At 39.4% G+C, this 27,391-nt stretch overlaps 1 protein-coding gene across 23 annotated transcripts in view; it reads left to right on the forward strand.

Moving 5' to 3' along the window:
• The window catches only part of LOC128616309 (uncharacterized), a 250,341-nt gene that overhangs the window by 10,429 nt on the left and 212,521 nt on the right, over nt 1-27,391 (forward strand). Inside the window, exons 5-9 of one of the 23 annotated variants that reach the window (XM_053638893.1) lie at nt 6,309-6,362; nt 6,603-8,372; nt 8,748-8,942; nt 9,324-9,497; nt 10,993-11,166. The exons of the other annotated variants lie outside the window; for them this stretch is intronic. Coding sequence (XP_053494868.1) covers nt 6,309-6,362; nt 6,603-8,372; nt 8,748-8,942; nt 9,324-9,497; nt 10,993-11,166 — 2,367 coding nt within the window. The remainder of the gene's footprint in view (nt 1-6,308; nt 6,363-6,602; nt 8,373-8,747; nt 8,943-9,323; nt 9,498-10,992; nt 11,167-27,391) is intronic. 23 annotated transcript variants of the gene reach the window in all.

The raw sequence follows: 27,391 nt of genomic DNA on the forward strand, positions 1-27,391 counted from the left end.
ATATATATATATATATATATATATATATATATATATATATATATATATAATTTAAATGCGGGGAGGGGTTGGGGGGGTTAGGTTAATGTTTACTAAAGTGTTCACGGAAGAGGTGGGTCTTTAGCCGTTTACTGAAGATAGTGACAGATTCTGCTGTCCGGATTGAGGTTGGAAGTTCATTCCACCACTGAGGGCCGGTCAGTTGGAGGGTTCTGGAAAGAGACCTCGTGCCATGCTGAGTAGGCACTACTAAGAGTCGGTCATTAATCGATCGCAGATTGCGTGAGGGAGTGTAAACCTCAAGGAGAGCGTTGAAGGTGGGTACTGTCGAGGGAGATGAAGAGGGGTGTGATGTGGGTTCTTTTGGGATGGTTGAAGATGAGGCATTCTGCTGCATTCTGAATCATCTGAAAGGGTTTGATGGAGCTGGCTGGGAGACCCAGGAGTAGTGTGTTGCAGTAGTCCAGTTTTACATAACAAGAGCCTGGACTAGTGTAGTCTGTTCAGTGATGAGATAGGGTCTGTTTTTCTTGAAATGTTGTTGAAAGGTGGTCTGTAAATTCAGGTCGTCATCAGAAGTTACCCCAAGATTTCTGGCTGTCCTGGTTGGCTTGAATGTGGTTGAGCATAGCTGTACGGTGAGGTTGTGGTTGATTAAGGGACAGGCAGTGATGACGAGAAGCTCAGTTTTTGCTAAGTTTTCCCCACATCTAGTTTGAGATGTCAGACAGGCAGTCAGAGATTCGTGCAGAGACGGATGGATCATCAGCTTGGAAGAACAAATAGACCTGGGTGTCATCACCATAGCAGTGATATGAGAAGCCATGAGACTCAATCACAGGCCCCAGAGATGTAGTATAAATAGAAAAGTGCAGTTGACCCAGAACCGACCCCTGGGGAACCCCAGCTGTGAGTTGCTTAGTTTCAGAAACCATACACCCCCCCCCCCCCCCCCCCCGCCCAAAAAAAAAACCTTGAAGGATCTGCCTGTGAGATATGACTCCACCCAGCGCAGAGCTGTTTCGGTGATGCCCAGGCTGGAGAGAGTTGACAGGAGGGTCTGATGATTCACAGTGTCAAAGACAGCAGTGAGGTCGAGTTGGATGAGGACGGATGATGTTGATGTTGGTCTTACTAGTCTTAAGGCTTCAGTGACGGAAAGCAGAGCAGTCTCCATGGAGTGGCTGCTTTTGAAGCCTGACTGCTTGGTGTCTAGGAGGTTGTTCTGTGTGAGACCAGGCTGTAACATGTCATAAAACAAAAATAGGTATTCAACACTGATTCTAAAATTAATAGTAAGTGCAAAACAACAACATGAGTATTTCTGTAAAATATAATAGAAAATGGAGACTCTTTATATGAACACAGGCACTGATTATTTACCATAAATCATATAACTGACATTACAGTGTTTATTAATAATAATAATCACAATCAGCATTTTCCTCAATTTAAACATCTCACCTCCCAAAATCATGTCAGTGGGTCTACTGATAACTAAATTGTCCCTACAGGTGATGGACTGAATCTCATCAAACATAAAACATTCGCAAAACATGAATGAGACAATAGATCAGAATTTCAGCTTTCATTTCCTGCATGATAAGGTGCCATGTTCTAAGTTATTTGTCACATCTAGATGTAAATAAAGATAAAATCTAGAAAACTTAAAATTAAAACGGACACATTTTTCTCCAGGTCCACAATGTTGATGAAGTTGTATTTAGCAGCGTGTTTTCTAAATATTAATGCCCTTACTACAATTGTTTTGTTTTTTTTCCAGTTTAATTTTTATTAAACATTTCTGCTGAACATTTCTGCTGAACACGTCTACATGTCTGCTGAACATCACCTTTTCTCTTCTCTCCTCCCCTCCCTTTCCCGAATATTCCATTGAGAAGAAAAAAAAAACTAATTGATCAACACACAGCAGTAAACATTCACAGGTTTTTTTTTCTTCTTATACTAACAAAGGAAAACAAAATTAAAAGTACCCAATAACTGTTGCTGGATATATAAATACTGTAAGACCCAACAACAGGCACAAAAATTTAAATGGGAAGTGTCTGTAACTCCATAAAGTATACAATAAAGGGATGCCATTTATAAAAAAAAAACTTGTCCGTACAACCCCTCATCGTATACCTTATTTTCTCGAGTTTTAGAAAAAGCATCACGTCCTTTAGCCACTGGGAGATAGATGGGTATTTAGCAGACCTCCAATGCAACAGTAGGAAACGTCTTGCTATAAGGGATGTGAAAGCAATAACATCCTTTTGTATCGAGCTCAATGGAACTGAGTCATCAGGAATCCCAAATACAGCAATCAATGGACAAGGCTTTAAATCTACCCTGAGAATAGTGGACATGATGGTAAAGAAACCAGACCAAAAACCATGGAGATCAGGGCAGAAGAAAAACATATGGCCAAGATGGCAGGGAGAGCCATGGCATTTATCACACCTGTCCTCTACATCCGGATACATCACAGAAAGTCTCGACTTGGACAGACGGACTCTGAGTAAAACTTTGAACTGTATAAGTCCAAGACGAGCACAAGAAGTGGTAGACTGTACCCTCCCTATAGCATGTTCCCAACACTCCTCACTTATCTGTACTCCTAACTCCGTTCCCCACGCATTCCTAATTTTCTTACTCGACTCACCACCTAGCGCCAGAATAACATCATAAATCCTAGAAATCATTCCTCTCTGATGCGGATTGTTTGAAAACAAGCTTTCCCAAGCCTGTTCAGGAGGCGCAGAGGGGAAATCAGGAAAACATCTAGAAACGAAATTCCGAATTTGAAAATACCGAAAAAAAATGCGTCACAGGGAGGTCATAAGTGGATGCCAGATTGGCAAAGCTACCAAACACACCATTGGCATACAGATTTCTAACTTGTTTAATGCCCTTGTCATACCATACTGAAAATGTGGAGTCCAAACACGATGGAGGAAATAGATGGTTGTTGACTAAAGGACCCAAAGAGGATGCACCTACAAATTTAAAGCGCCGTCTAAATTATACCAAGTCATAAGTGTGTTGAGGACAACTAGATTATCAGTATATAGGGAGAGTTTTGTAGGTAAAGAGGAGTAAAGCAAAGCAGGTAAAGAGGATTCCCTACAAGAAGATGGTTCCAATTTACACCAAGAAGATCCAGGAGATTTAACCCTGTAGCAAAGTTTATGAATGTGCGCAGCCCAGTGATAGAATTATGGGTAATGCAAGTCCTCCACTGAGTCTACATTTCTGCAATAAAGATTTCCTAACCCTTGGTGGATTCCCTCCCCAAATAAATGTGCTAATTATCTTATCCAATGAATCGAGAATTCATTCAATCGAAATTCAATCGAAAAATCAAGAATGATTTTGGCAGAGAAAGAGGAACTTGCTGGAACAAGAAAAGAAACTTGGGTAATATATTCATTTTGACGACATTGATCCTGCCAATTAGAGAAAGGGGTAAGTTACCCCAACTCTGAATGTTAGATTTAACCTTTGAGATAAGGGGAGTGAAGTTAGCTGATGAAAGATTAGATAAAGAGCGTGTCACGTTGATACCTAGGTATTTAAACCCTGACTGACTAAATCGAAACAGTAGATCTGACTGTTGGAGAGAAAATGCTGCAGTATTGACAGGAAAACAGTCGCTTTTATCTAAATTTAATTTATAACCAGAGACGACACCGAAGGACTCCAGAACACCCAAGACAGCTGGCATAGAGGCAACAGGATCAGTTACATACAATAACAAATCATCAGCACATAGCGACAATTTGTATTCTACACCGTATCGAACTATTCCTTTAAACAAGGGAGAAGATTTTAGTGCAATAGACAGCGGCTCGATAGCGACAGCAAAAAGCAGAGGGGATAAAGGACAGCCTCGACGACACCCTCGTCCGAGAGCAAAATAATCCGAATAAATATCGTTTGTCTGAACCCTGGCATTAGGGGATGAGTAAAGGAGGCTAATCCAAGAAATAAACTTATCCCCAAATCCGAACTTCCTCAAGACTGCAAACAAATACTCCCACTCAACCCTATCAAATGCTTTTTCAGCATCTAATGAAATCACGATCTCAGGAAGCTCAGACGAATGCTTTGAATAAATTATATTAAAGAGTGTACGGGTATTAAAAAACAATTGACGTCCCTTTATAAAACCGTTCTGCTCTTCAGATATAATATAAGGGAGCACATTCTCTAAACGAGATGCCATTACTTTCACCAACACCTTCACATCTGCAGTAAGCAGAGACAGCGTTCTATAAGAACCGCAGGAGGATGGATCCTTACCCTCCTTAAGAAGCAGAGCTATAGTGGTTTGTGTCAGTGTTGGAGCTAAAGACCCACATTCCAAAGATTCGTTGAACATAGCCAAAAGCAGTGGAGCTAGTTTTCCAATAAACGTTTTAAAAAATTCAACTGGAACCCCGTCCGGGCCAGGAGCTTTGTTAGATTGCACAGTTTTAACTGAAATTAAAATTTCTTCAAGAGAGAGTGGGGAGTCCAGTTGCATGGCAGTATTCGAATCAATAACAGGGTTACAAAGGTTTTGAAGAAATGCATTCACTTTAGTATTGTCTGTAGGAAATTCGGATTTATAAAGCGAAGAGTAAAACGATTTAAAAGTAGCATTAATTTCCATGGGATCTGTAGTGACAATATTAGAAGTGTTTTTAACACTAGGTATGAGACGGGAAGTGGCCTGTCGCCGTAGCTGATGTGCCAGTAAACGACTCGGCTTGTCGCCGTGTTCATAATATGAACCACGAGTACGTGACAACAAGCGTTCCGCCTCTTTAGTCGAAATAAGATTAAATTCTGCCTGCAAGTCGATACGCTGTTTAAGAAGTTCTGGAGAGGGGTTCGGTGCACATCTCTGATCGAGGTTACTGATCGCAGATGTAAGTTCATTAACCCCAGCAGTGCGTTTTTCATTACAGCGAGCAGAATAAGAAATAATCTGCCCTCTGATATAGGATTGAAGTGTCTCCCATAACAATGAATAAGAGGTGGAGTCATTCTGATTGAAGAAAAGAAAGTCCTCAATAGAAGTAGAAATGAACTCACAGAATTCACTGTCTGCTAAAAGAAGAGAGTTAAATCTCCAAGGCGGTGGGCTACGTTTATAAATAGAAAGATGAATATCTAATTGTAGAGGCGCATGGTCAGAAATTACAATACCCAGATAGAAGAAACTACACAAGAATCAAGAGTGCTGTCTATAAAAAATCATCAATCCTCGAATAGGAATGATGCACCTGGGAGAAGAAAGAGAACTTTTTAAGAGAGGGGTTACGGGATCTCCAGGGATCAACGAGACCGTTCTGACACGTAAAATCGGAAAATGTTTTAGACATCGCAGATTGATTCAGAGTACGGGGATTAGACCGATCTAAGTTTGGGTCAGTTACACAGTTTAAATCTCCACCGAAAATCAACAGGTGAGTATTTAAGAAAGGGAGATTGCTCAACAATCTATTAGCAGATTCCACATCATCAAAGTTTGGAGCGTATACATTTACCAACAACACCTGTCTTTGCATCAGAGTACCAGCAGCTATAATATATCTACCGTTCACATCAGCGATAACGTTAGTGGATGAAAACTGTGACCTTTTGTCAATTAAAATACCGACCCCTCTTGCTTTCGAATTAAAGTTCGAGTGGAAGACTTGACTCACCCAAGGCAGTGTAACCTTTGATGATCTTTAATACGTAGGTGCGTCTCCTGTAAAAATACTATATTGGAGTTTAAACGTTTCAAATGTGTAAAAACCTTCGATCTCTTGACAGGATTACCCATACCTCTGACGTTCCAACTAATAAATCTTAAAGGCGTGCCTGTCCCAGCTATGCTGGCATCCATATTACTACTAACCATTTAAATAACGTAAACCATAGGAATAGAAATAGCCAATTAGAGCCGAAGCTTGAGTGCGGCGAAGTCAGGGATACCGCTCGGCAACGCGGATGCGGATTCAGGGGGAGAAGGGGCTCGCTCGCGGCGCGCACCCTCGGCCTCAGTCGTGTCTGAATGCTACCACGGGTTTCGTATTCTTTCCAGACATTTTAACGAGCCACAAAGTTAAAAGTGCAAACAAGGGAAAGAAGTAGAATAAGTCAAAATATATTATATGACCAAAAAGCGCTAATTAATTACAATTTTAATCGAAATCAGCAGGAGCCTCCAACTTCGCGTCTTACTCCATCGAACTCCGAATCCGAACCCCACTACAATTGTTTTTAAAGTGATGAAAGTTATTGTCTTTAACAGCTACAGTTTTTATTCCCAGTGTTCTACAGAAGTCAGGAGACAGAAGAGAAAAGATCATCATCACAGCTACAGGGTAAGATCAAACCCAACAACATGACTGTGACACTGACGCGCTGGTATTATAAACATCTCTGCTGTTATTTCCTGCAGAGTGATTAGATTATAGAACACATACTGTAGAATAAGGCAAATACACAGTGAGAACATCATAAAGAATGGTTATCTGTGGTAACAGTCAGAAAAAAGTATGATCTTAAACTCTAATAATTAGACCCCATGTCTCACCATGTCTTCCTTCTTCACCCTGTCACAGACACGACCCAGAACCTGCTGCTGTAAATGAATTCCAGAAAAAGTTCAAATTAAATCTGGTGAAGAAGTTTCAGTGTTTAAATGGAGTGATGATAAACCCGGAAAACCGAACACTCCTGAATGAGATCTACACAGAGCTCTACATCACAGAGGGAGACAGTGGAGACGTCAATAAAGAACATGAGGTGAGACAGATCGAGGCAGCATCCAGGAGAACAACAACAGAGGAAACACCGATCAAATGCAATGACATCTTTAAGCCCTTATCTGATCACGACAAACCCATCAGAACTGTGCTGACAAAGGGAGTCGCTGGCATCGGAAAAACAGTTTCTGTGCAGAAGTTCATTCTGGACTGGGCTGAAGGGAAAGTAAATCAGGACGTCCAGCTCATATTTCCACTTCCTTTCAGAGAGCTGAATTTGATGAAGGACCAGAAACTGAGTCTGATGGATCTCCTTCATGTCTGTTTTAAGGAGATAAAAGAAACAGAAATGTCCAGTTTGGAAAAGGTTCTGTTCATTTTTGATGGATTGGACGAGTGTCGTTCTCCTCTGGATTTCCAGAACACAGAGAGAGTGTGTGATGTAACTGAATCAGCATCAGTGCATGTGCTGCTGATAAACCTGATCAAAGGGAATCTGCTTCCCTCTGCTCTCATCTGGATCACCTCCCGACCCGCAGCAGCTGATCAAATCCCCTCTGAGTGTGTCCATCGAGTCACAGAGGTACGAGGGTTCAGTGACCCACAGAAGGAGGAGTACTTCAGGAAGAGGATCAGTGATCAGAGCCTGGCCAATAACATCATCACACACCTGAAGTCATTAAGAAGCCTCTACATCATGTGCCACATCCCAGTCTTCTGCTGGATTTCAGCCACTGTTCTAGAGAGAATGTTGGATGAAGCAGAGAGTGGAGAGATGCCCAAGACTCTGACTCAAATGTACACGCGCTTCCTCATCATTCAGACAAACATCATAAGAGAAAAGTACTCAAAGAAGCAGGAGACTGGTGAAGAAATGCTTCTCAAACTGGGACGACTGGCTTTTCAGCAGCTGAAGAAAGGCAACCTGATCTTCTATGAGGAGGACCTGAGAGACTGTGGCATTGATGTGAGAGAAGCAGCAGTGTACTCAGGTGTGTGTACGCAGATCTTCAGAGAAGAGTTTGGGCTTCACCAGAGTAAAGTGTACTGCTTTGTTCATCTGAGCATTCAGGAGCATCTCGCAGCTCTGTACGTGCACCTGACATTCATGAAGGAAAAGAGAAATGTTCTTGAACAGAGTTGGGTCTTTAAGACAATTTCAGATGTCCACAAGAGTGCTGTACATCAGGCCTTAAAGAGTAAGACTGGACATCTGGATCTTTTCCTCCGTTTTCTTCTGGGTCTCTCACTGGAGTCCAATCAGAAACTCTTACTTACCTTAGTAACACATACAGGAAGTAGCTCCCAGACAGGAAAGAGTAACACAATACAGTACATCAAGGAGAAGATCAGTGGAGATACCCCTACAGAGAAATCCATCAATCTGTTCCACTGTCTGAATGAACTGGGGGACAATTCTCTAGTGGAGGAAATCCAACGCTACCTGAAATCTGGAACACAAAGTGAACTCTCTTCTTCACAGTGGTCTGCTCTGGTGTTTGTCTTACTGACATCAGCAGAGGAGCTGGAGGAATTTGACCAGAGTAAATATATCTCTACAGATAAAATAAGAGATGAGATTCTTGTGAAGGTGATGCCTGTGATTGCAGCATCCAGAAAAGCAATGTAAGTAAATCTGAATAAAACTGTTCTACTGTTACAGTGTTAAGAGAACAAATCAAATGTCTTAGCTGTTCAGATCAATCTAAATCTTCATGACACTTTAGACTCTTTCTTTTCTCCTATTAATAACATTTTAGATCAGACTCTTGCTTTCCCATTTGGTGTCCCGGATCTTATACTCCATGTTTATACAATGTGTGTGTGATGATGTACGCAGCTGAAAACTCCCACCAAGCCGAATCTGAACAGCTCTGACTGTGTGGGACTTTTGTCTAACTGATGTTTGTGCTTTTGAAACTGAGAAGTTGCAGTGAAGGCTTTGAGGACTTGTTTGATAATTTGCATTACTGTTAGTTCATTATGTATTATTTCCTTCAGTATCAGGTGTGATACAATTCAAAACAGTGGTTGGTCAGCTCTGGACTCAGTGCTCAGCTCAGAAACCTCCAATCTGAGAGAACTGGATCTGACTGTGGATACACTGGATCTGACTGGGAGTGATCTAGGAGACTCAGGAGTGAAGCGTCTCTCTGCTCTACTGGAGAATCCTCAGTGTAAAGTAAAAAATCTGAGGTAAGATCATCTCTCTGAGAGACACAGTACTCACTAAAAGCTGCAGTTAATAGTTGTGTACAGTTCTGTTTTTTCAGTTAAATCAGTACAACATACAGAACAAATATATTAGTCATTAAACATATCACTTGTGCATTAAAGTAATAATTAAATACACTTAGACGTGTATAAAAACACATTTATACAGAGATTTTTAAAACCCTGACTCATTACTTTTAACATAAACCAGCAGTAGTTTTACACCATAATTGTTCAGTATTAATAATATCTTGTGATTGGACAAGAGAAGGGAGACAGTCCAACATAACACACATCATCTTTACAGTAAGTTTTAAACCAAGATGAAAATGTGTTGAAGATTGTGTCATTGTGTCTCTGCAGGTTGCGGAATTGTGGTGTCTCAGATGAAGGCTGTGCTGCTCTGACTTCAGCTCTGAGATCAAACCCCTCACACCTGAGAGAACTGGATCTGGCTGAGAATAATCTAGGAGACTCAGGAGTGAAGCGTCTCTCTGCTGTACTGGAGAATCCTCTCTGTAAACTGGAGATACTGTGGTAAGATCATCTCTCTGAGAGTCACATGACCTGCTCCTCAGTAAGACACATTCTCTAATAGTGAGACTGAAGCAGAGGTTTTAGGTTCATCATCAATGTCCTGAGGAGGAAGATTGTTTCTTTTCACTGCACACTGATGATCTGTCACAGAGTCTTTGGGTCAGATGTACGTATGTGAGAAGCTGCAGCACAAAACGTGACTTGATGCGACTGCAATGTGTCTAAAATTACTGTGAAATTTACTACAACACTGTAACTAATCACACAAACTGCAGCTCCGACACAAACTAAATACACTGTGTGTGATGCAGGGTTTAAATGCAGCAGGGAAATGGTGCGAATGATCTCAAAATATAGAATTTATCAATTAAAATGAGAAGTTAATGTCATAGAATTTAACACATCAATACATTTTATGTGTAAAACTTTCAATAAATAATTTGTAATTAAAATGGAGTCACTATGAAGAGGGTTGCCAGATCTGCTTTACAGAAGCAGCCCAATGGACTTCACTGTAAATTTATCAGTCTCATACTTACTTACTTTTTTTCCCTCTGGGGAACACAGACCACTGACGACCTTCCACCATCTTTCACAGTAGTTCTCTAACCTCTCCAGTTGTTTTCACTCCTTTAGACCGATCAACACCCAAAGTATTATTTTAATGACTTTGGGGGTCATTTATCGATCTTTTAGTAAAGTTGTGTGTAAATGTTTGCGTGAGTCAAACCCAACTCAAATTTTCCACCGAATTTACAAAAGTCTCTGAAAGTCTGATTTTCTTCGTACTCGCTTTAATGATTAGTTTTATTTGTCTTAATTTATGGGTTTGTATTGGCTCACTTTTTTATATTATTTAATAAACTCCAATAATATAAAACATCTGGTTTTCACAAATGTTCTCAGTGGTGCTCTTAGTCCCTGATCTAGTGAACTAGCATGAGGATGTGTTTTTGATAGAAACTCCAAAGAACTTCTAGAAGTCTCTCTGGATAAAGGAGTCTGCTAAACGCTGTAAACATGTTAAAAATAAACTATTTAAACTCATCTGGATATTATATAAAATTACAATATATAGTTTATACATTTTCATTAATCCATGCAAATGAAATGATTTGAAGTTGATCAAGTCAAGGTTTACATTCGTTAGTCTGGAGCTCAAGCTGGGAAATGTGAAGAAAAGAATTTGACTGTGCTGTAATGTATATGTGATAAATAAAGACTTCTTCTTATGTATAAATGTACACACACTCAGGAGCACGAGTAGAATACGAATGAACAGGATTTTCATGAACACCAAATTTCTTGTGTAAACGCTCGTACAAACGATTTACACACAAACCCGTTCATATCCAGTTTTATAAATGAGGCACATTGTTAATCAGAATAAACAGATGATATTAAATCCTCATGTTATTCTGAATAATAAAATCCCACACATCATCTTTAAAATAATGAAAATGTGTTGATGAAGAGTGTCATTGTGTCTCTGCAGGTTGCGTGGTTGTGATATCTCAGATGAAGGCTGTGCTGCTCTGACTTCAGCTCTGAGATCAAACCCCTCACACCTGAGAGAACTGAATCTGTCTGATAATAATCTAGGAGACTCAGGAGTGAAGAGTCTCTCTGCTGTACTGGAGAATCCTCACTGTAAACTGGAGATACTGAGGTAAGCTCATCTCTCTGAGAGTCACATGACCTGCTCCTCAGTAAGACACATTCTCTAATAGTGAGACTGAAGCAGAGGTTTTAGGTTCATCATCAGTGTCCTGAGGAGGAAGATTGTTTCTTTTCACTGCACACTGATGATCTGTCACAGAGTCTTTGGGTCAGATGTACGTATGTGAGAAGCTGCAGCACAAAACGTGACTTGATGCGACTGCAATGTGTCTAAAATTACTGTGAAATTTACTACAACACTGTAACTAATCACACAAACTGCAGCTCAGACACAAACTAAATACACTGTGTGTGATGCAGGGTTTAAATGCAGCAGGGAAATGGTGCAAATGATCTCAAAATATAGAATTTATCAATTAAAATGAGAAGTTAATGTTCTAGAACTTAAAAGATAAAAAAAATGGAACATTTGATTTTTAAATAAAAATGGAGTCACTATGAAGAGGGTTGCCAGATCTGCTTTACAGAAGCAGTCCAATGGACTTCACTGTAAATTTATCATTCTCATACTTACTTACTTTTTTCCCTCTGGGGAACACAGACCACTGACGACCTTCCACCATCTTTCACAGTTCCAGTATTCTCAGATCCGTTTCAGGCCTCATTCGTACGTGGAAATAAATCTGATATGAATTGGATATGTGCATTTGCGTCTGCCATGTAATCAGACAGATCGGATATTCCCCTGACAATGCGAGTCATACGTCATTGAAAAAGCGACAGTGGCGAATGACGTCAACTCAGGTGGACACCAACCGCGAAAACACAACTCTCGACAAGGACTCTCTTCTTTTTACTCCGCTTAAGAGTCCGGTGTTTTGCTGACCTTTAAATACGGTGTGGAAAACAAAAGCTTGTATTATATTTTCGTCTGCGTCCGTTGCAGCATTTTTAGTTCCTTTTCGGCCAAAGCTTCCAGTGACGTCTACCTCGGGTTGTTTCACTAAGTGTATAGTGTAAATGCAGATATCGGATATGGGTCACTTTAAAAAGAAGATGTAAGCGGGTCATCAAGACCTGCAGAGTAAATGCAGCCAAAAGTCGCTCTGGATAAAGGAGTCTGCTAAACGCTGTAAACATGTTAAAAATAAACAGTTTAAACTCAACAGGATATTCCAGATATAAAATTACAGTAATCCATGCAAATTATAAGTTAAGGCAAAATTATACAATTCGATTTCAATGCAATTAAATTTTATTTATATAGTGCTTTTTACAATAGACATTGTCTCAAAGCAGCTTTACAGAAATATATAAACACGGTATACAGATATTAAAAGTGTGAATTTATTCCAATTGAGCGAGCCAGTGGCAAGGAAAAACTCGCTAAGATGTTAAGAGGAAGAAACCTTGAGAGGAACCAGACTCAGAAGGGAACCCGTCCTCATCTGGGTAACAACAGATAGTGTGAAAAAGTTCATTATGGTTTTATATGAAGTCTGTTTGGCCTTAGAAGCAGCCGTAGTCCCAGCAATCTGGAATTGGAGTAGATGAGAGCTCCATCCAGAGGCAGGACATCCGAAACGGATCAGGCAGGTCCGGAGAGCAGAGAGGATCAGGATCTCTAGTATCTCCATAAAATCGTGTGTGGCTCGACAGAAGGAGAGAGGGAGAGAAGAGATTATTAGGACTGTGCTTAGCGTAACAGAAAGTCTAGTCAGGGTAGGCTTGAGTAAACAAATACGTTTTAATCCTAGACTTAAACACTGACTGCGTTTACATGGACAACAATAATCCACTCTTAATCTAATTAAGACCATAATTTGATTAAGAAACTAACGTGTAAACAGCAACCTTAATCTAATTATGGTCATAATGTAATTAAGCTCTAATCGAATTAAGACAGGTGGAGTACTCCTGTTTTAATCGTATTATGGATGTGCATTACAGACATGTAAACACCTTAATCACATTATGAACATCATGTGAGCGTTTTCACCGCATTTTGCGACAGGACACGATCACGCACGGCAGTTTTACGTTTTACGGCGAACGAGAGAGTTCGGCTGTGTCCCAAACTGCATACTTTCCTACTATAGGCCTGTAGTGGGGAAAAATACATGCATCTCGGCTACTATACAGTAGGTAAGTATGCGATTTGGGACGCAGCCTGCGGCTTCAATCAGTCGTCTATTTGCACGTATAGCATGACTAATAATTAACCGCACTTGAAGCGTTCGTAAAAAATTTTAATAAAAACACCCAAAACTGTATACGGTACCATAACGAAGACGAACTGTATGTTGATACGTGAAATTCTGGAGGGACGTCGGACGGCGTGGCGCGGTGACGTAATGACGTGTTCCATTAATCTAATTATGATCAGTAACATGTAAAATGGGAACATGACAGGAGTATTCTAAAAGCGACTCATGTAAACTCCTTAATCACATTATTATCTTACTCAGATTAAGGTCAATAATTATATTACTGCTGTCCATGTAAACGTAGTCACTGAGACTGTGTCTGAGTCCCGAACACTAATTGGAAGACTGTTCTATAACTGTGGGGCTCTATAAGAGAAAGCTCTTCCCCCTGCTGTAGCCTTCACTATTCGAGGTACCGTCAGATAGCCTGCATCTTTTGATCTAAGTAGGCGTGGCAGATCATATAAAACCAAAAGATCGCTTAGATACTGTGGTGCGAGACCGTTTAGTGATTTATATTTTAATTTATTTATTCATTTTCATGTGATTCATTTACCTTTTCTCTTCTCCCTTCCCTTTCCCAAATATTTCATTGTGAAGAAGAAAAAAGACAAAAACACCCCCCCCCCCTGCCCGCCCCTCGGCTCATCATGGCTACTCAATAACTGTCCCTGTTATATAAATATTATAAAACCCAAGAACAGGCACAAAAATTTAAGTGGGAAGTGTCTGTAACTCCATAAAGTGTACAATAAAGGGATGCCATTGATAAAATAAATAAGTTAATTAAATAAACAAATAAATAAATAATTCATCTAAGTTAGGAGTGTATACAATACCTGTCTTTGCATTAGAGTACCAGCAACTATAATATATCTACCGTTCGCATCAGCGATAACGTTAGTGGACGAAAACTGTAACCCTTTGTCAATTAAAATAGCGACCCCTCCTACTTTCAAATTAAAGTTCGAGTGGAAGACGTTTCAAATATGTAAAAACCTTAGATCTCTTGACAGGATTACCTCTGACGTTCCAACAAATAAATCTTAAAGGTGTGCCTGTCCCAGCCGGAGTGGGACCCCCCCTCCCCCCCCCCCCCCCACACCCAGAGTCTCCATAAAACAAAGGGGACAGCAGTGTTTCCCACCAAGAGTTGTCCACAATGTGAAAACAACTCAAAGAGTAAGCTGAACTAACCAACTAAATTACCTAAACAAAAAAAAATTCCAGTAAGAGAAAAGTCCCCTACTGACTTCAAATCTGATAAATAGTCTGCGCACTTCAACAAATATAATGTCCTTACCTTTTAAAGACTTGTAACAAATAATATAACAGTGTAGCATGTAAAGTTGTGGAAATAACACTAATAAAATGAAATAAACTCTAACCCAGTCAGAGCCTCAAAACAGAGAAGCACATTAATACAGAAGTAGATTTAAGAGGAGTGAGTCCATAAATCTAGACGAAGTAATGCATCGACAACATCTTCAATAAGAATCCGAATTCTGTAGAGCTGGAAGGCCGAGTGCAAAAAAAGAATAAAAGTGAAAAAACTCCACTATATAGGTGATGCAGTTCACCCCGATATCAAGAGTTTAACGTAGTCTCCTGCTTCCTCCGCTGAAATAAAGTCCTTCTGGACACCGTTATATGTAATGCGAAGCCGGGCTGGGTGAAGTATTCCATAGTGAGTGCCCTCAATACCACGAAGTTGACGCCGAACCTTGTTAAACGCAGCCTGGGCTCGGGCGGTCTTGGCTGTGTAGTCAGGGGAAACGGAGATGGTCAAATCCCTCGTTTTAATCTGCTGGAGCGCTCTCGCACGGCGTAAAATATCAACACAGTCACTGTGATAGTGGAATCTGCACACAATAGCTCGTGGTCGTTCACCAGGCTTGGGCTTCGGCCGAAGGGTCCGGTGGGACCGGTCCAGAACCGGCAGGGTGCTAGTTTTTTCATTAATTTTCTTTTGAGTGGAGCCACTCTATCTAGTGTGTAGCGGAGTGTTGACTCTAAGCTTTCAGTCTCCTGATCGAGTTCTATCGGATCAGATGGTGATCCAAATCTAATTGATGTCTCTGGGAGGTTATTGATGAAGCTCGGTTCAGTAGCTGATGTGAAAGTACGTTTTACGCGGTAGCGAGGCGAGGTGGAAATATTATGATCGATACGTATTATGAACGAGATAAGATAATGGTCTGAGACAACTTCAGACTGCGGAAAAATTACAATATTTTCTATATTCAATCCGTCTGTTAGTATGAGGTCGAGAGTGTGACCACCATTATGAGTAGGTCCGATTACGTTCTGATTATCCCCTGCTGAATCTAAGATGGACACAACCGCTGTTCTCAGAGGGTCTTCTGGGTTATCAAAATGAATATTAAAATCACAGACGATTAATGCTTTATCTACAGACACAACCAGGTCTGAGAGAAAGTCTGCAAATTAAGAAATTTAGTATATGGCCCTGGGGGTCTGTAAATAATAATTAGAGGAATTGACTTATTTTTTGTGGCTACATAAGTTATACCGGTATAAAGAATTTCAAAAGAATTACATTTATGACTAGGTTTGTGTGTGACGCCTGGATTTTGACTATGGATGAGACCAACACCTCCTCCTCTACCAGCTGAACGAGGCTGATGTACATAACTGTATCCAGGATTTATCATTATAATGGTTAAGGCTATGGGTTACTGATCAGAAGGTTGGGCCCTTGAGCAAGGCCCTTAATCCTATCTGCTCTAGGGGGCGCTGTATCATGTCTGATCCTGCGCTCTGACTCCAACTTCCTAACAAGCTGGAAATGTGAAGAAAAGAATTTGACTGTGCTGTAATGTATATGTGATAAATAAAGACTTCTTCTTATGTATAAATGTACACACACTCAGGAGCACGAGTAGAATACGAATGTACAGGATTTTCATGAACACCAAATTTCTTGTGTAAACGCTCGTACAAACGATTTACACACAAACCCGTTCATATCCAGTTTTATAAATGAGGCACATTGTTAATTAGAATAAACAGATGATATTAAATCCTCATGTCATTCTGAATAATAAAATCCCACACATCATCTTTAAAGTAATGAAAATGTGTTGATGAAGATTGTGTCATTGTGTCTCTGCAGGTTGTGGAATTGTGGTGTCTCAGGTGAAGGCTGTGCTGCTCTGACTTCAGCTCTGAGATCAAACCCCTCACACCTGAAAGAACTGCATCTGTCTATAAATAAACTAGGAGACTCAGGAGTGAAGAGTCTCTCTGCTGTACTGGAGAATCCTCTCTGTAAACTGGAGATACTGGGGTAAGATCATCTCTCTGAGAGTCACATGACCTGCTCCTCAGTAAGACACATTCTCTAATAGTGAGACTGAAGCAGAGGTTTTAGGTTCATCATCAATGTCCTGAGGAGGAAGATTGTTTCTTTTCACTGCACACTGATGATCTGTCACAGAGTCTTTGGGTCAGATGTACGTATGTGAGAAGCTGCAGCACAAAACGTGACTTGATGCGACTGCAGTGTGTCTAAAATGACTGTGAAATTTACTACAACACTGTAACTAATCACACAAACTGCAGCTCAGACACAAACTAAATACACTGTGTGTGATGCAGGGTTTAAATGCAGCAGGGAAATGGTGCAAATCATCTCAAAATATAGAATTTATAAATTAAAATGAGAAGTTAATGTTAGAACTTAAAAGGTAAAAAAAAAAAAAAATGGAACATTTTGATTTTTAAATAAAAATGGAGTCACTATGAAAAGGGTTGCCAGATCTGCTTTACAGAAGCAGCCCAATGGACTTCACTGTAAATTTATCAGTCTCACACTTACTTACTTTTTTCCCTCTGGGGAACACAGACCACTGACGACCTTCCACCATCTTTCACAGTTGTTCTCTAACCTCTTCAGTTGTTTTCACTCCTTTAGACCTATCAACACCCAAAGTATTATTTGAATGACTTTGGGGGTCATTTATCGATCTTTTAGTAAAGTTGTGTGTAAATGTTTGCGTGACTCAAACCCAGCTCGAATTTTCCACCGGATTTACAAAAGTCTCTGAAAGTCTGATTTTCTTCGTACTCGCTTTAATGATTAGTTTTATTTGTCTTCATTTATGGGTTTGTATTGGCTCACTTTTTTATATTCTTTAATAAACTCCAATAATATAAAACATCTGGTTTTCACAAATGTTCTCAGTGGTGCTCTTAGTCCCTGATCTAGTGAACTAGCATGAGGATGTGTTTTTGATAGAAACTCCAAAGAACTTCTAGAAGTCTCTCTGGATAAAGGAGTCTGCTAAACGCTGTAAACATGTTAAACATCAACTATTTAAACTCAACTGGATATTATATAAAATTACAATATATAGTTTATACATTTTCATTAATCCATGCAAATGATATGATTTGAAGTTGATCAAGTCAAGGTTTACATTCGTTAGTCTGGGGCTCAAGCTGGGAAATGTGAAGAAAAGAATTTGACTGTGCTGTAATGTATATGTGATAAATAAAGACTTCTTCTTATGTATAAATGTACACACACTCAGGAGCACGAGTAGAATACGAATGAACAGGATTTTCATGAACACCAAATTTCTTGTGTAAACGCTCGTACAAACGATTTACACACAAACCCGTTCATATCCAGTTTTATAAATGAGGCACATTGTTAATTAGAATAAACAGATGATATTAAATCCTCATGTCATTCTGAATAATAAAATCCCACACATCATCTTTAAAGTAATGAAAATGTGTTGATGAAGAGTGTGTCATTGTGTCTCTGCAGGTTGCGTAAGTGTGATATCTCAGATGAAGGCTGTGCTGCTCTGGCTTCAGCTCTGAAATCAAACCCCTCACACCTGAGAGAACTGTATCTGGCTGAGAATAATCTAGGAGACTCAGGAGTGAAGTGTCTCTCTGCTGGACTGGAGAATCCTCACTGTAAACTGGGGATACTGGAGTAAGATCAGCTCTCTGAGATGATACTCTCAGCTCAGACACAAACTAAATACACTGTGTGTGATGCAGGGTGAAATTCTTAAAGAGGAAATTTTGTTCTGTTAGTGAGGATTCTTTCAGTACGTCTGTGTCTAGCTGCTATGAACCGGGTTGCCAGGTCTGTGTTACAGAAGCATCCGAATAGACAAGCAGTATTAAACTTGTGCAGTTTTCCTCAATAGTGAAAACACACACACACACACTATGCACTAAAATACATTTAAAAATACGTCAGAACATTAAGTGTTTCATCATAAATAAGGAGTGATTTTTAAAATGATTTCACTTTAATAATAATAAAACAGGGTCTAATGTTCTTCCAAGTCAATGGAATGTGTGTAAAATAACAGACAAACACATTCCGCATAAATAAAACAGTCAGACTTGTTCTTGTCAGTACTGAATAATCCATTTATACATTCAGTATCTCTCTCTCTCTCTCACACACACACACACACACACACACACTCATTTCAAGATACACAAAGTATGTCTTGATGTTCATAAACTGAGAGAGTGAAGAGTGTCATTGTGTCTCTGCAGGTTGGAGTGTTGTGGTGTCTCAGGTAAAGGCTGTGCTGCTCTGGCTTCAGCTCTGAGATCAAACCCCTCACACCTGAGAGAACTGGATCTGACTAAGAATAATCTAGGAGACTCAGGAGTGAAGTGTCTCTCTGCTCTGAAGAATGATGAACATTACAAACTACACACACTGAGGTGAGTAATGATATTTTTTTAGAAAACACTGAAACAAATTAAAAGACTGACAGCATTATTTTGTACATTATTTTGAGTTGCAGTAAATATCAGATTATCAGATACTGGGTTAAATTGTACTATATTCTATTTAATCAGACTTTTTCTAACGATGAGCTTTAATGCTGTTTGGTGTTGATTTAAAATTGATGTGAAAGCAGAAGACAGGGAGTCAGACAGAGTCTACAAAATGTCAGCACTGAGTGCATGAGAGTGATTGTAAATGAACACCTCGTCTCCTTGTGACACCCTGCTGTCTCTGACTTCATACTGCTGCTTTTGTCTGAATAAGATGATCTCGGCTTTTCCCCGTTTCTGATCGGCAGCAGATTTTCTTCTCCACTCTCATAAAAGCGAATTAAAATCATCATCTCTGATGCCACACTGCTACAAATATTTTATTTAAGGAGTCACTTTACTCTGACACTCCTTCCAGCACTCCACCTCCACACCGTGTCTTCTGTCATTCCTGTAAAGTTCCCCTCCGCTTGTTCTTAACGTCTGCACTTAAATACACGTGTAGAACAAGAGATAAAACACACAGCAGTGATCACTGTTTTCAGAATAAAGCTCTACAGCCTGTGCTTGTATAAGAGCAGTGATGTGATGGTAAATATCTGCTCATGTTCCTGTTAGATCTTGTGGAAGTTCTCATCTGTTCTAGCTAAATGTTCTAACAAATGTATTCTATAAGAATGAAGGAATGTTGAATGATTATGAACAGGAGATGATAATGTTTTCCTTGCAGCAGAGATGATTACATGCTGTTGATCATGAAGGACCACAGTCTAGTTTTTGGTTATTAATTCAGATATCTGTCTTTTACATTTTAATAGACTACACGCATCTCTGTTCTGAGTAGAACGACCTGTGACCCCTGGACAACATTTCCTCAGTCCCAATGAAAACCTGAGGGATTATTTGGAACAGCAGGTGAAAAACCACACGAACTCCAGCTGAAGCCAGTCAGTGGAAGACGGAGCCGAAATGGACAGGAACAGTTTCATGACATTGGTGGGATTCTCACCTGACGGGATTAGCATCTGAGGAGTTTATGTGAAGAAGCCCCTAGGAGACTCACCACAAGTCACATTTCTCACTCTGTCCTTTAGTTGGTGTTTAATATAGTGTAGATCTTTTGGTTCCAGGATCAGATCTAATCTGTTCTTTATTTTCTCTGATATCTGATCCCCATTTCTTTGCTAGTATCAGCTGATCATACCCGCTATGGGATCAGTGCCTTCTCTATTACTTAAGTGTACTCTACTTGCTATATTTTGAAGAAGTGAATATAAGTACAATATAATTATATAATATGATATTATTTGTGCTGTGTAAAATTAGTTCATGTATTTAACATGAATTTTTGTCTAACAAACTATGCAAGAGCTTATTTAAGTGTTCTATTGTGTGGTATTTCAGGTGTAATGCTTAAGAGATTGAGAGAGAAACACACACAGATCTGGAGAAATGCTACAGTTTTTGCAAAAATGTTTAACAAAGGTATTTTTTTATTAAATGTCAAAACATTTCATTAATTCAGTTTTATATACCTTACAGTGAGAGTGTGTGAATTAACATAACTGCAGAGAGAGTGTGTGTGTGTGTGTGTGTGTGTGTGTGTGTGTGTGTTGATGCCTCAACTGTTCCCTCCTTCACGATGGCCATCGCCAGGTTACGCGCCAGAGCCAATCGCAGCAGCTCCTGCTTTGTGGACTCGACATCATCCTGAAACACACACACACACACACACACACCCCACTTCATATCCTGTATACCACAGAGATTATTCAGATCTGGATTCTGATTGGTCAGAAGGTGTTGATTAGTTTTCTATAACAGCAGCTCTGACAGTATTGCAGCTGTGAGTCCCAGGTTTATATTAATGCTCTGGTTCTGATACGTTATCGTTTCTATAGTAATATGGAAGTAGATTTGTGCCAGATGTACCGAACATAACTTTTTAAGAAACAGACAAAAATATACAATGATGAAGAAAAAAAACTCAAACTGAAAACAGTGAACTCTGTCAGAGATTTAACATGTTCTTCAAATAAACAGCATTCTTTGTGAACTGCTTTCTCAGCTTCCTTTTCACTAATCACGGTTTATGAACACGCATCATCCCCTGTGAAAATGACTTCAAGTGTCAGAAAAGTATATTTTCATCTCACTGCCCCATCATTTACACTTCAGTTTGTGCTGAACATTACATTAAGAGTGAAATAAACGATTTATCACACAATCACAACTGAAAAACCTGATAAAAAAAAAGCAAATGGTGTGGATTTTAAGTGTGTGTGTGTGTGTGTGTGTGTGTGTGTGTGTGTGTGTGTGTGTTGTACCTGTGTGAGATGCTCTAGTTTGAACTCGCTGTTGTCAGAGGTCAGCTCTTCCAGACAGAACATGAGTTCATGGGTCTGATCCACTGAAAAGATCACCTACACACACACACACACACACACACACACACACACACACACACACACCAGGGATTATAATTCCATATACATGTCAACATCACCCTGGAAATAAAGTGGGAAGACAGGAAAGACTCCATTGTCCAGTGTTTCACGCAGTTACACTGCACCAGAGATCAACTGAGACAGATTAGCGTTAGAATCTGCAGTGTGTACAGTTATTTTCATCAGGAAGAATAAATTCTCAGACATGGTGTTCCTGAGCTGTTAGGAGTCATCATCATAATTAGAGCTGCTCAAGTTTGATTCCCGTCACACGCAGTCATGGACACATGACACACAATGTGCTTCTTCCCCAAAGTGTTACACAAAGTCTGAAGCACACAATTGTACAGAAAGTCTCTGAATGTTCTTATGTGAAACACTTACAACAGCAATAATTGTTTACCAGAAGGTGTTAATCCTACAAATCCGGCATCTAATCATCAGCAGTTTTTAATAAACTTAATGTATTTATTTATTTCAAACATATACATCAAACATGTTTGAGCGTCTGCAAAAGTTTGAATAAGACCCTCATAGACATAAAAAATAATCTGATCCAGTTTTCTGTTCACACTTTAAACCCAGGATTGACTTTCCCAGTATTTTCCCAGCACACGTGCACAACCCCATCATCATCAACTGCAGGGAAAACAAGTGGATAAAGCTGAGTGCAGTGTGTGTGTGTGTGTGTGTGTGTATGAGTGAGTGTGTGAGCGAGCGAGCGATCTTTGCTGTAATGAGGGAGAGCAGTTGCTTTGCTGCCTCGGTGAACTTCTTTTCTCCGTACAGCCGGTGGAACTCACGGTACTTCCCTACACACACATACACGCATCTGTGTTACAATGTTTCTGAGGAGCTTCTATTGACTTGTGGACTAATGTATCTAAATAAATCCACACCAGTAGTTTTCCGGGTTGCGTCCCCCATGGGAGCCGCTGAGAAAGGTCCGCTGTCATTACAAGACTGCCCTCTAGAGGCGAAATAAAACCCATGACTGACTTTTTCTGTTATTTGAAGTGTTTTTTATTCATTTTGGACGTCTCTATTGTTATTTGTTATTTGGAGTGTTACTCTTTGGTTCAGTTTGATGTACATCTTATATAATTTTATATTTTTAATAGTTAACATATTAATATTTATATATTATTTCATTTAAAAACAGTACAGTACATTTTCCTGGTACAGTCAGCACTGTTTATTATTGTAATAAAGTTCAGCAATATTTAACTTTTACTTTTATGTCTTCATTCAGTATCAATTTAAAAACTATCGGTTGATTCATCGGTTATCAGCAGGTACTGCTGATCTTAGTTATTGGTATCGGTAGCATCCATTATCGGTCGTCCTCTAACATTCTGTTTAGCCAATCAGGCGACTGATTCTCCTTTAAATATAATACAGGGGTCCTTATTGTTTTTGTTATTTCAGGTAATGATGAAACATAACTAAACCATTTAAACAATAAATGAAAAAAATAGCAGTGTCATATCAAATTAAAACACTGATTTAATTATCTGTCATTTCTGAGATGTGTTGATGTATCTTGAAGAGAAGCTCTGTAATGGCTACATCATTAATAATGTACCCTTTTATTAGATTTATATAAATAATGAGACCAAAAAGAGAGGAAGCCGCAGGAAGAGAGGGAATCGTGCTGGTGTTCGGGTGAGAATCAGACGGACAATCGCTTCCTCCAGACAACCGATTGAGTTTCCCTTAAGCTTGGAAGGGCTCCACTTGACACGACGGTCATGGGATTACAGATATGTTTTTCATCTGCCTATTTTCCCAGACTTCCTACACTCGTCTAATCGTTCTGCTCCTCCACGATTACGGATTCGTCAGAGAAGAGTGAACTGTTTAAATCTCCGACAACTGGAATTCGTTTCACCGGATCGGACCTCGCTACCTCAGTCTCCTATGGAGATGGCCCTGGTTAACGCTCGGTCCGTGTGCAACAAAACTTTCATCTTAAATGACTTTTCTACCAGACATGACCTGGATATTTTATTCCTGACGGAGACCTGGGTTAGTCCTGGTGAGTCAACCGTCTTCGAGGAGCTCTGTCCACAGAACTGTTGTTTTATTAGTACTCCAAGGCCTTCTGGTAAGGGCGGTGGGGTTGCTATGGTTTTTAAACAGTCACTGAACATTGGGGGAGTGTCTGTTGGGAGTTACTCGTCGTTTGAGGTGCGGTGTGTTGTGTTAGAGTCGACCTCGTCCACGCTGTTCTGTGCTTTGATCTATAGGCCACCTAACCCGGACAATGCCTTTTTAAGTGATTTTTGTGATTTTTTAACTTCTATTGTTCCGTTGTATGATGTATGTTATTATTGGGTGATTTTAATGTGCATGTCTGCTGCCCTGGTCGACCCTTGGTTACTGAATTCTGTAATATCTTGGATTCCTTTGGTTTTATTCAACACATAAATCAGGAAACTCATGTCCTTGGTCATACACTAGACCTCATACTGTCATATGGAACCGCTGTTGATGATGTTAATATTGAAGACGCTTCCTTCTCTGATCACAAGCCCATTGTTTTTAATGTCCCTGCTGCCAGCTCTGCCGTTGTGACTAGGCTTTCAGGATATTCTTCTCGTTGTATTAATTCACTCACTGCCTCTCAGTTTAGTGAAAGTTTTCTAGCTAATGTGTTGAAACCTCTGTCTTGAGTGCTGCAGAGTCTTCTTCTGGCCCTGATGATTCGGTTGCCTTATTATACTCATTTTGCTCCAATATTTTAGACTCCATTGCCCCTTTTAAACTGAAACAACCAAATCGTAAATCTTATTACTGGCTGGGCGATAATACTCGTTCTCTCAGACAGGCTTGTCGTAGAGCTGAGCGGAGATGGAAGCATGATCAGTTAACGGTGTCCTTCCAGATCTTTAAAGATTGTTTGTTTAAGTTTCAGAGTGCAGCAAAGTCAGCTAGGTCTAGGTATTTCTCTGACTTAATTGCTACACACTGTCATAGACCAAAGATCTTATTCACCACGATAAATTCAATTATTACTCCGAGTTGCCAATTCCATGGGGAACCCTCGGCTGAACTTTGTGAGAAGTTTTTAAAGTTTTTTGCTGATAAAGTAATTACCATTCGTTCTTCCTTCACTTTGCATTTATCAGACCTGTCCCTGAATTCACTGGCTTTACCGGGTTCATTTGATCAATTTGAACACGTTTCTCTAAAGGAACTGTGTGATCTGATTAACCAGATGAAAATATCATCCACGCCACTTGATGATGTGATTATGAAAGCAACCTTTTCTGAAATTGGCCCCAGTATCCAAGTGTTGATATATTCTTCTTTGGATGCAGGGGTGGTCCCAAATTGTTTTAAGCATGCTATTGTTCAACCTTTGCTTAAGAAATGGGGTTTGGATGAAGGTTGCCTTAATAATTATCGGCCTGTCTCTAAGCTACCGTTTCTGTCAAAGCTGCTTGAGAAAGTAGTACAATCTCAATTGCTCCTGTTTTTAAACTCAGCTATGTTATTTGAACCTTTACAATCTGGTTTCACTGCTTTTCATAGCATGGAGTCTGCTTTGTTAAAGGTGTCCAATGACATTTTACTCACAGTTTAAGATTCTGATGTTTGTTTTTAAAACTCTTAATAATCAAGCTCCTTCCTATCTGGAGGATCTTCTTAAACCACATTCATCAAACAGATGTCTAAGATCTTCTGATAGGTTTCTTTTGCATGTCCCTCGTTCCCGTTAAAAACAAAGGGGGATAGAGCTTTTGCTGTTGCTAAACCCCCCCCCCCCCTTGTCTATGGAATCAACTGCCACTGGACATCCGCCTTGCACCTTCTATTACCACTTTTAAAAATAGGCTTAAAACTTATCTCTTCTGCCAGGCTTTTTGATCAAATTTTTAATTGTTTAAACAAATTTTTAATAAATTTTTTCTATTGTCCATTGTCTGTTTTTATTTGGTCTAATTCTGTTTCGATGTTATTTTACTTACTCTTACACTTTGGTCAGCTTTGCTGTGTGAAACGTGCTATATAAATAAATTTTACTTACTTACTAAAAAAAGTGATTTCCAGGAGCAATGCTAAGGTTTTTAAAACAGAGAGAGAACTGAAGAACATGTTTTATGTACACACAGACACACACACACACACACACACACACACACACACACACAGTAAGCACCGAAGAATGTGAGTCTGTCGCTGAGGATCATGGCAGGTCCAAGATTATCGATCAGATCCAGATCAGAGAATGATCCGCGTGTGCAGTAATCCTGCAGAAACCTGCACAGCACATGCAGCACATCATAAATATTAAATAGATTTTTTTTAAAAGCATTTAATTATTATAATGTTGAGGAGTAATATACAGTCGGGTCCATAAGTCTTTGGACACTGACACAATTTTGTCATTTTGCACCTGTACACCACCACAATGGATTTGAAATGAAGCAATCAAGACGTGACTGAAGTGTAGAGTTACAACTTTAATTTAAGGGGTTTAACAAAAATATTGCAGCAACCGTTTAGGAGTTCAAACCATTTTTTGCAGAGCTCACTCTGCTCCACATCACTAAGTGATGGATGCAACCAGAGCAGCTCAGCACGGTGGTAGTCGCAGGTAGGGTCACCATGGACCGGCTCCTGAGAACCCCTCACCAACTCCTCATCTTGGGACAAGCCGACCGCGACAAGCCCATTCTGACTGACAAAGCCGATCTGGTTTACCCGGTTGGAAACACTGGTCTAGTGTATGAATTTTAGGTATGAATTTTAAGGTAATATCGTCTCAAATGGAACACTATTGGTTTTTTACTAACCAACTAACTAACTTAACAACTAACTAACTAACTTAACAACCTAACTGTTTATGTCACCATTACCTTTTATTCCCAACAAGACCTCAGTCTCCATCAGACGGAGGAGTAATTGTCAAGTGACTGAGGAAGAAAGTCCTCTAAGGCAGAGAAGAATTTTATATTAAACACCGCGGAGATCAAACTGTGCTGCACGAGCAAAAACTCATGTTTGTATCCAAAATGCTCCGCTGTGTGTAAGGGGCAGGGATCGAAAAACATCAATCGGCCAACTAATCGATTATGAACATAATAGTTAGTTGCAGCTCTAATATATATACATCAAACTATTTAAAACTAGATAAATTAAAAAGCTGCTTAAATGTTGTTCCTCAGATGTACCCCAACTCCACACCATACTGTTCAGAGTGCTTTTGCTTTTATTAAAGATTCCTGTTTTGGTGACACTTTACAATAAGCTCTCATTCGTTAATGTATTAACTGACACGAACTAACAATGAGCGATACATTTGTTACAGTATTTATTCATCTTTGTTCATATTAGTGAATAAAAATACAGTCGTTCATGGTTTGTTCACGTTAGTTCACAGTGCATTAACTAATGTTAACAAACACAGCTTTTGATTTTAATAATGTATGTGTAAATGTTGAAATGAAGATGAATAAATGCTGTAGAAGTATTGTTCATTCTTACCTCATGTTAACTAAAGTAGTTACAAAATGTTAACTAATGAAACCTTATTGTAAAGTGTTACCCGTACTTTTATTACATTAAGCTAGATGTTTACGTACTTACTTAATATTGTAATACTTAATGTCGTGTTTATATTAAACTTAATACCTGTTATTTTTTGTGACATATAAAACTAAAGTCTTAACACATGGTTTTGTTTTTAAATAAACAATTTGTAAATTGTTGCTAGTTAAAAAATGTTCATGTTTAAATGCATCATTTAAATATGAATGTAAATTTCTTTCATTTATATTTGAATGTAGTAATGTATAAAGGTGGAAAGATAATTCCAATAAAGATATGT

Source organism: Ictalurus furcatus, chromosome 12 (genome assembly GCF_023375685.1).
Source record: "Ictalurus furcatus strain D&B chromosome 12, Billie_1.0, whole genome shotgun sequence".
Lineage (NCBI taxonomy): Eukaryota > Metazoa > Chordata > Actinopteri > Siluriformes > Ictaluridae > Ictalurus > Ictalurus furcatus.